The sequence below is a fragment of the Convolutriloba macropyga genome, chromosome 8, assembly GCF_964194025.1.
Source record: "Convolutriloba macropyga chromosome 8, txConMacr16.3, whole genome shotgun sequence".
Lineage (NCBI taxonomy): Eukaryota > Metazoa > Xenacoelomorpha > Acoela > Convolutidae > Convolutriloba > Convolutriloba macropyga.
Genome location: NC_134475.1, coordinates 42,092,626 through 42,103,425, shown reverse-complemented (window position 1 = coordinate 42,103,425; position 10,800 = coordinate 42,092,626). Strand labels below are relative to the sequence as shown.

The 10,800-nt window shown below is 32.9% G+C and overlaps 1 protein-coding gene across 1 annotated transcript; it reads left to right on the top strand.

The window, feature by feature from the left end:
* Positions 1–1,382: 1,382 nt before the first annotated feature.
* Positions 1,383–10,540, top strand: LOC142345061 (uncharacterized). Its single transcript, XM_075397142.1, has 4 exons — positions 1,383–2,001; positions 5,356–5,729; positions 6,165–6,437; positions 10,058–10,540. Exons 1-4 carry the CDS (start codon positions 1,434–1,436, stop codon positions 10,538–10,540), a joined length of 1,698 nt encoding a protein of 565 aa, XP_075253257.1. The 5' UTR covers positions 1,383–1,433.
* Positions 10,541–10,800: the final 260 nt, after the last annotated feature.

Below are 10,800 nucleotides of genomic sequence, written 5' to 3'. Positions count from 1 at the left end.
TTACGTTTCAAAAAAGTACACTATTTCTTTCACTTACAAAAAAATAGAAAATCTTTTGTGGCTGCGTTTTAGTCAAGGGGCCCCAGTTTAATTTAAAACTATCATAACTCTTGAACTGTTTGTATTTGCTTTTTGCGGCACAGGTTTTGTTCGAATATAGCTATGTAGCCTTCCTCCTTAAGACAGCGCAACTTTCGTACGAACTATGCCGATATATCTATCAACAATATTAGAGAGTTGTAATCAAATATTGTCAAAAATAAGATTTAAGTGCTCGTAACACATTTTCAAACGGTTCTAATTACATTAGTCGCGGCAAATAGAAAAAAAAGATTGAAGAAACAATTAATATTTCACATGAAAAGGACGCCGACACAACCGAACGCGAGCAGTGCAGAGTGCAATAAAATGAGATTTAAAACCGAATATTTCCCGTGCTATAATTGGTTGATATTAAGCTGATTACTTTAGAGACAATTATTCGTGGAAAAATAATAACAAAATAGCGTAACAAAGTTCTATCCGTGACCACAACAACCCGCATCACCCTCCCTCCCCTACCAGGGGGTGTTTGGTCATGGAGAGGCCGAGTGGAGCACAATCCGAACGCACACCATAGAGAAGCAAGAGACAACAACTGATTAATTTGCCGTTTCTTACATTTGTTGTAGCTTAATATAAACCAATCAGATTACATGGCCGATTAGAATTAAGAAGTCGGCTCTGATTCTAATTTTTCCCATTCGGCTCTGCGCCTTTCATATCTGATTTCTAGTATTGTTGGCTGAATAGTTATCTGAAATCAAGTAACGTTTAATCCTCAGATAGTACCACAGGAACAAATAGATGAAATATAGCTCAATATCGAAATATGCACTGAACAGTTTCAGAAAGTTTCAACCATATACCAAGCTGCATTAAATCATCTTCATATCCAAATTTTCATGTTTAAAAGCACTTTGGGAAAAAAATCAACGCTTTCAATCTACTTTCAATCAATTTTTGAAACATTATTTTTAAAGTTAATATTATCCCTATTTTTGCAGCTGATCTTTGCATTAAACTAATAGTTGTACAAAATGGTGTATAACCGTTTTAATTAACATTATCAGACTCGTCGAGATATAGACTTTATGAAAAGATTACTTGAGTCTAGGTAGGATGATTTCGACCGAAATTACATGGTCGAGCGCATACTTATAAACCCAGTGGTTTCATAGATGAAAAAGGTCGAGCACATAATTTTCATGGGTCGAGTCATGGTCATATCAAAGACCATCACATTAAAAAAAAATCGTTTCATTGCTCAATACAGGCTCTTATCAAGGGTAAATTTATGAAACATATTTCTTTTAATACGTCAATACAGAGTCTCTTTATGGGTCACCCTCGAAGTTCGTACAAAGTATGTTTATTATTTTGCCCAAAAAAATATGGCAAACTATATAAGCTCTTCCAACTGTTTTGAATACTTGACCGTTTTTTGCTCTCTTTACATTTTTCTATTCGGATTCTTTGGCGACAATTCATTGTTCACTATCGGTACACACAAAAAATTAGATCAGAGAGATTTGGTTCAATTGGTTCCATCAAATAACAAACTGCTCTTTATCGAATTTAGCAGGATGAAAAAAATTGCGAGCAGCTTCGTTTACGTTTTATCAACGTTTGAACTGTCAATTCAGTATAAACTGGCATATTTCAAACTGGCTATTCAATTTCTGGCCCTTCAGCAAAATTTATTGAAATTAAACGACGACCTTTTACAGAACTTTACTGCAGTTAGCCGAAATTTAAACAGGGTTCTCGAAAAATCTTTGAGAAAGGAACGACAGTTGAAGGAAGAGGAACTAGACGAATTCTTGGATCACTTCAAAAGTTTTTATAAAAAGCTGAAGGAAGAGTACATTGTTGTATCATCGCAGCATCGCGCCGGTTGTCAGCAAAAAATGCAAAACCAAGAAAAAACAATAACAGGTCGAATTTATCAGGTGCAGAAAGGTATGTAATTTTTGGTGAAAACTATTTGGTAGAATGATGTAAGAGGGGCTGCAATGCTGCAGGGAGCAATTACTCAATGGTTCTCCCATTGGAGCGCACTCTTTCTTCAACAGTTTTGGTCATTAAGTGTGTGTGTGTGTGTGTGTGTGTGTGCGTGTGTGCGTGCGTGCGTGTGTGTGTGTGTGTGTGTGTGTGTGTGTGTGTGTGTGTGTGTGTGTGTGTGTGTGTGTGTGTGTGTGTGTGTGTGTGTGTGTATGTGCGTATATGGGGGGGGGGGGTGGTGTTGATTCCTCAGAATTTCTTCCTTTGCAGCCCAATAATGTATCATTATTTGCGTTGGCATCCTCTTGTGCGATGCACTTTCGTTAGACTTTTGGCTTTTCTAGCTTTCTTTTGGTCTACGAAAGCTTCTATTGTTATGGATCAGAGGTAGAAAGTTTCCACTCGAGTGGATTTTATTTGAGAAGGCATATAAATCTGGGTCTTCAGGCTAGGTTTTCAATTATTTAATTAGCAAATCAAAGCAAGGAGGCTCGGTAATGTGCGTTCGCACATAAAATTACGACCCCACTTGCCTACAATTTTCTCCTAATTGTCTACCAGATGAGAAAGAGATTTAAAAAAGTAACATATTGTTCAATAAACTACTAAATGAAAAAACCAAGCTAAATTAGAGGGCCGATGAGACCTGTCATTAATATGACTACCAGAAAAGACAGCGATAAAATCAAATAATCAAATATTAGTTACGACCAGCAACTTGTTGTCCATTTTTTAAAAACCATTAATAACCCAATCAAAAAGCCATCAAATACAACTTATACTAAAAAAGATTAATTTGTACTTAATTGCAAAAAATTTGGGACGTTTCCTCAATGCGAGTTGGTAAAAAGTCAACAAGAAATGAGCAAAAGGGCAAAGATTATTAAAATGTTGATTTTTTGAGAAGAATTAAATTACTGCAAATTGATTGGAAACATTACGTATCAACAGAAATCATAGAAAGATTCATTTATACATTTATACATCCATAGGGAGTGATTGAGACCTTTCATTATCCAAGATATGTCATACGACTACAAAAAGAACGACAAATACAAAAGAATAAAGAAAAATACAGGCTAAAACGAAAAAACTTCTTTGAAAGCTAATTCCGCTTTATATTAGTGAAGCTAAGTCACAAAATTATAAAATAATGTTGAATCAGAAATAAAAAATTAACAAACAAATTTACGAAACCACTATGTTGAAGCCATTAAATTTATAAACTATGATAAACTATGATATAAACTATGAAAATAAAATCTTCAATAGAGTCTCCTTTCAACACCATAAAATCTTTCGTAAAACGACTATCTCAAGATGACGAAAAAAACCACAAAAATTGAAGGGTATCTGAAAATCACAAAATTCTTCTGAAACAAATTGTCTAATCCCTAAAGACATCAGTCAAAACGTGCAACCAACTGAAATTTTTTTTGGTTCAACAAAAAGTTAACGAGACCTCTCAATATTGTCGCTCATTTACGAAAACGATACAACATTGCTAAAGACGAAAAAAGAACAAAATTAGTACAAAAAATGATATGTTGAAGAATAATTTTACTTTCTTGAAGTCAATAAAACTATTAGCTCTGTACTGATATCAGTCATTAAGTTAATTCATATTAATATTTGGCTATTGAGATTGTTTGTTAGACAATATTTGGCATACGACAACACAAAATTAACAATAAATACAGGGCAAAATATAAAAAAGTATATCAAAATCTGAAAGAGAACGGTGTCGCAGCCCTTGAACCATAAGCTATGAAAACAATAAAATTTTTCAGTTATGAATTATATAACGTTTTTTCAATTAGTTTGTTATATTTGGTGACAATTAACAAAGAAACAAAAAGAACAGCAAAAATGGGCAATTATCAGAAAAATCACTTTTTTTTGTATGAAAACTCTTAGTAGCAAACACAAGTAGCCATTTTTTAAAAAAATATGACACAGAGATTAAATTGTATCTCATATGAAAAAATAATTTGACCCGTTTTTATTCAGATTACACTCTTAGTTGACAGCACTGAGATAAAAAATTTAGTTGGCCGAACGGAGATAAAAAAGTTTAAAAATTTCAAACAATTACTGAAACTATCTTAAAACAAATATACTCACTGTCATAAGAGACATTAGATAACGGCCGAAAGCATTGCAGAAGTTCAACTACACCTCATGAAGAAATCATTTGGATCTTTGATTTGTTAGAGTTAGTAATCAGACTGCAAAACAATCGGAGGCAAAACCCAAGAACTCAGTTTACAACTAGTTCACTAAGATTGTTCCTCAAAAAAATGAAAACCATTAGGTTCTCCGAAAGCATACTATATCCACAATTGAACTCAATTTTATGTAAATGGGCGCTGTCAATAACGAAGCCGTGAGTTCAAAAATTTGCCAGTAATCAACGTTAAAGGAACAAAAAACAAAAATTTTTTTGAAAAAAAGGTAGCAACAAAAAAAATTAAAAGACTTCAGATAGTAAGAAACCACGATAAACTCAAAACTATCCCTGATTTTTGTGCGCGTCCAACAAATACAAAAATGTTTCAAGAGTTTGTGAAGTAGCCCGATTGTTATGTGAATTACTTCAAAAAACAATGATGCATTTTGTATAACTATCGAGTTAAGTTTGCAAAAAACGCCAAAACATTAATTCCATCAGAATTTTATTGGGCGGCGCTTTTCAACTAGATCTCTTTTGGTTTTTAGGTCTCCAATTTTGAAATTTGACAAACTTGAACAAAGTGAACCAAAAAAGAGTATTTTGTGCAATTTTGATGAAAAATGTCTGAATTTTAAAAAAAATTATCCAAATTTTTAGCCAAAAAAGCTCGAATCAAACAATTTAGCAACCCTTTTCTACCTCTAACGGTAACATCAACTTAACGTTAAAAATTTTAACTTATTTTAAAAATATTAGCAAAATTGAGCCACATTTTAGCAAGAAATTACGGAAAATGTGAATAAAAACTGTCGACAATTTACAAAATTTTAGACCTCGATAACTCCCCGTAAAAAACGAAGTTCGAAAAATCTTTTTAGTTCCATGTTTCAGGTTGTACGTGCTTTCTGTTGATACCACTCACAAATCTCTACGATGAATTTATCGATCGTCCAAAATTGACTGAACAAAAAAAAACCATTCGAGTATATAGATCCTCCCTCTCCACTAAAGTGGCGATCGGAACAATAATAATTGTAAGTTATCGAAATATTGAAATCAATTTCTAACCTCCTTGATTTTTAAAAAAATGTCTTCATTTTGCCGAGGATCCATCTAATATTCTGTTTTGCTATCCATAGGAAATATTTGTGATCAAGTCAGTGAAGTTTACCATGTGAGAGATGACTTTAACGGAATTGGATTTGGAAGTATTATGCATCGAATATGTGATTGCATTTCGCTGGCAATTCAAAGCAACCAAACATGTCTTATAGACGACTCAGTATTCTCATACGACAGGGGGAACATCAATTATTATTTCACATCTCTTCAGCAATGTCCGAATGCGTATAGAGTGAATCGGTTCCCATTTCTGGACGGGAAGAAACGTCCTCCTCTTTTATCCAAATATGGATTACTTCAAATTCCCCCCACAGTTAAGGAACAATTAGAGTATTGTGTTGAAGATATGCAAGCGTGGTATATCGGAGTTTTGATGAAACATGTGTTCAAGGTATTATTTTATCAGTCATTTTGATTTATTTATACGATTAGATATGCTATGACAAATGAACTCTCATAAAACTTTTTGTGATTGACACATGAAATTTTGTGATTAACACTGTCAAGCTCATGAAAATGAGACAAAATTGATGAGAATCTATGAATCTTAGCACAACTTTTCAAAATTTAATACAGAAAACAAAAAAATAACCTGATTACTCAGCGCAAAAGGTTGGAGACGTTTCTCCAAAAGATGATTCTATTTCACAAACCTCGAAAGCATTTAAAGATACTAGTGTCAAATTTAAAAGCGAAAAGCAGACAACTCTGTCAAAATCTTGTACTTTCAAGCCTCTTTCTGAAATAAGTAGCTCTTTCTCAAAGAAGTAACATTTAAAATTATACAAAAATAAAGATTTTTCCGAAAAGATTCCTGTGTTTAAAGTTTTCTACGGCAATTGAAAGAAACATAACGAAAGCTGGAAGACGGTCCAAGTTTGTATCAAAGCGCCAACCGTACGCAGGGATTCACATCAGAAGCACTGATAAATGGAATGAAGCCATAATCAGATCTCCAAGTCTATATCATGAGACATTGAATAGTGTGTGCAAGATTTACGATCACCAAATATGTCGACAGACTCAGCGTCAAAATGTCTGGATTGCAACTGATTCAAGTGCCAATGTGCATAAATTTCAGGAACGTATTGATGAACACGTTAGCAATACCCGCGTTGAGGTGTCACCGCTAAAAATCGCTAAAAGATGCAAAATTTGCGGTAAATTTTAGTAAAAATGTAAGATTTGCGCTGAATGCGATGAAAGCAGTGAAAAAAATTTTGACTGGTAAAATTTTTTTTCACCGCTTAAGTGGTGAAAGAAAATTTTTCACTGCTACCATCAGAATGCGGTGAAAAAAAGTTTTTTCAGCCGCAAAATGCGGTGAAAAAAAATTTTCACCGCTAAATTTGCAAACCTACTAAACATTCACAGCTAATTTCAACGCTTATCTTAAATTCACAGGAAACATCATTGAAGTAAGTGATAGATTGCGGAGTGGACTAAAATTGGTGACATACAGGAGGTGAGTGGTTCAAACCCGTGTACGGCAGTTTCTTTTTTGTAAGAAATCCGGTGAATGCGGTGAAAAAAAAATTTTCACCGCTAAAAACTGCAAATCTTGCAAAAATTCACCGCTTTCATCGCATTCAACGCTAAAAGATGCGGGCGCTTTTTCAACCTCTAGTCACCGCTAATCTTACATTATGATTTGACAAAACCTCGACCTGGGTAAGGATACCATTTTCAATGATTTTTGTGTGAGAACAGATTTGCATTTTAATCCTAAGCCAACTATTGTTATCCCTTAAAACGTTTTGTTGCTAACCCAAAAATCGATCACTACAACTCTTGAGAAAGTTTTGAAATATTTATATCAAGCCAATAATGAAAAGCACTTTAAATCCTCAAAAAATTTTCCAACAAAAACGAATTACGATTGGAGTGTTGCTATTATAAATTTTCTCATCAGATCTGACATCTTTTATTTTTTGCTGACAAAATTTTTTCAGCCACAAATGTCCCAATCTAAACGTTACTGATACAATTACCTTGACATGTATCGTACCAATTTTTTAAACAAATTTGTTATGTCTTTCATTGCAAACAAGTTTTTTTTCATCAAAATTAGCATTGAGTTTTTTGATTAACGGGCTTCTCAAGTTTTTTTGTTATTAATGTTTTCATTCGACTAATGTTTGCATTCGTTGTCTTACTATTCCATTTTTTCTGAATTTTTATTTTCGATCTGAAATCATTGACTTCTCGAGTAAATTATTCAATATATTTATGCACCTTTATTGATAAATGGAATAGACGCATTATGTTCTGCTTGAAATACACAAATTTCGCATTTCCTTTTTTCTACTCAATCGAAAAATTAGATCGAAGATAATTTCCCTAAATTGTTGACAAACATTGAAACCTTTTTTGAAACGAACCGTGATCAAAACTAAATTGCTGCAATTCTGTGTTGCGTAAGTTGTTTGCCTATCAAAAGTGAGGATTTACAAAGATTCCCTTGGTTTTTTTTGATGGTTTTGTACGCCGACAGTTTGAATCAAAAAACAAATAAATTTAAATCACTGTCGACTAAAAATAGTAGAAACAGTAGAAATACTGACGAATGAAAATACCAAAAAGGAGGAGAAATTAATATTTTTTGTACCAGAAAAAAATTAAATATAGAGCAAAAACATATAGGCGTCAAAATATTATTTTTTATAAATCAAAATGACAACAAAACAAGAAAATTTGGTGAGCAACCAAAATTACAGCCAGCCAAGAAATTGTTTGATATTTTTTATGCCTAGTTACCTCTAGAACGTTAGGCAACCCCTTTCTTATGTTTCTTGGCTTATAAATTTTTGCTGATATGTTTTAATTTTGTTGCAGTTTATAGTAGCACGATTATGCTAATCAGATAAATTGTTGCTAAAGTTTCCAAAACAAATACAATTTGCTTAAATCAATAAAAAGGTCAATTTTGGAGCTTTTCAAAACACCTACAGGTGCACAGAAATTACTTGCGAGGAGAACCCGGCACAAAAGCTGAAAACTATGAATTTCAAATTTTTCGAACTTTTTTTCTCGAAAAAAAGACAGAACTGTTCTTCTGGTCTAAGAAATTTCTCTTTGGAAAGCAAAACGAGAATTTAAAAAGTAAGCCGGACTATGTTCAGCACGCACGAGATTTTACAGTGGTTAAGGTTTTTTAAAACCAATTTAGACATTGTAATAGTTTGAAATGGAGAATTAATGTTACCAGCAAATGACCACAATATACACAAATATTGCGCATTTGTTCCCCACAAAACAAAATAGACAGTCAGTCGAAAGAAAATATAGTGTGAAAAAAAACAACTAGCTGAGTAAAATCATTGAATTAAATAATTGAATCAAAGTGTTTGTTCGATAATCCATTTTTAAGAACGGAAAACATCGGCAAGCAGTTTCTCTTTCCATTTCATTACAAAGAGCATTTTAAAATTAATTTAAAACTGCTGTTATGAATTCTTGCAATCTCTATGAATTAGTTTTCATTGAAATATTTTTTGTCGGACAAAAAATACCCATATAATCATCAGCCGACTGATGTTTTTCCCATTGTTTGAAAAAACTTCGTTTGACGAGCCAACGCTGGCATTAAAAGCTTTTTTCGACAATGAATGCCTTGGCATAATTAACCGAGTTTTTTGGTAAATATGCGTGGAGCTAAGTACACCACTTTTTAATCTCTCAAATACATTTGTTCTTATCAGGGTGTCACTCTAGGTAAAATAATTTTTTGCCCTTCTATTCAAATATTATTTAAACAATTTGGAAACCAAAAATTCTATCACAATGTGGATTGATATATAATAAGAACCTCGATTTGAGCTCAAATTCTGTCAAGCCTCAATTTAAATAGTTTTCCGGTTTCCTTACATGATACTCACTAAAGCTAAATGAGCATAATACTTTACACATTGTCACTTCAAAGCAGACATTTTTAACAGCAAATTCAAGACTGAAAATAGTTGGACTACATTTTTTTACTGTCAAAAATTATGGAAAGTGTAACCACTGGCTTAAGTTAATGTTTTTGACATTTTTTGTCAAATACATTGTGCTAGAACTAGAAAGGTTAAAAAAATTAAGCGCAAACGCTTCTATAATCAAATGTAGTATTTAACTTTGGTGTAAACAATGCCTAGAAAGAAATATCGTTCCTTAGAGATAATTTTTTATGTTCTATTTTTTCTAGTTTTTTTGTAGAGTATAAGTTTTTTTTGGAGACCGATTGTTAGTTTTCTAGTTTTTAAACCTGCTTACGCTTGATTATTCCAGTAAAAAAGTCATGCTATAAATTATTCATCGTCAGTTGAGTTACTTAAAATAACAAGATGGAGAACTAACATGGCACTGATTGATTCAGACTGTTAGTTATCATGTAAGGTCGTGTAATTTTTTTTCCAGCTGAAGTGTACTTAGTCTTTTTCGTCTTTCGGTTTCATGCATGATATAGTAACCATCGTACAAAAATTTTTCAAGTTTGTAAAAGATAAATACTATTCTTGTAAACCCTTTTGACAACTTTGTAAGGTTTTAGTAAGAACGAGGCAAAAATATAAAACATATGTCTCCACAATATTTTTTAACGGAAGAATATTGTGAGACAAAATTTATATCTAATAATTAAAAAATTCAGCTGTTAATTTTTAGAAAATAAACTCATCAAGACAAACAAACATCTTTTCTCTATCATCGAAAATCTGTAACGAGACGAATTGTTTGCAGTCCCGCTATGCGAAACGATTGCTAATTGAAACATTGATCGACTACTCGATGATAGCAAAATCAGAAGTCAGTATTGGAACATACACTTCAAATTTCCTCAAGTACACATACGAAATGAAAAGTGTTGATAATCAGTTTGTATCTGAATATGTATTCTCATTAGACTGGCCCGATTACGTGTTATGGCATTTTCAACCTACTTCAACTTTCGCGGATTGTCGGTTTATGTTTGAAAATATACCTCATGAAAACGAACTAATCCTGGCCGCAACTAGCAAATCAATTTCAGACTTATGTGCAACTGAGTGTGATGAAAGAGGTTGCAAAGTGAAAGAGCGCTTTGTGAGGATATCAACAATTATGGGAAAAATTGTTCGAAATGGTTTCCATAGAATCCAATTTTTTAACCCGGAATTGTATGGAAAGAAAGCATACTGGGTTCCCTCATACGCACTCAGGAATTATGTACCCACCATCGTGTAATAATACTTTCACTTTCATTCTCATTTTAATAAAAAATTTCATGAATTTAAACTTTGAACTTTCTATTTTATAGTTCATTGAGGGAAATCTATTTTATCAAACAATGTCAGACTCACTTGACAAGGCTGAGTGCGATGTTCAGCGAAACGAGTTCACGCAATTCACTCAAAAATAGTTTGCTTCAAGTGTGGAAACAAATGAGAGAACTATCTTGTTTTGCAGCCCAAAAGATTTGGGGGCATATATTTTTTTTGCTCGCA

Coding starts and splice junctions, on each gene's coding strand:
- LOC142345061 (XM_075397142.1), top strand. CDS start 1,434: ATGGCAAACTATATAAGCTCTTCCAACTGTTTTGAATACTTGACCGTT. Junction 5,730..6,164: donor TGATGAAACATGTGTTCAAG/GTATTATTTTAT, acceptor CTGTGTTTAAAG/TTTTCTACGGCAATTGAAAG. Junction 6,438..10,057: donor AGGAACGTATTGATGAACAC/GTTAGCAATACC, acceptor AATTGTTTGCAG/TCCCGCTATGCGAAACGATT.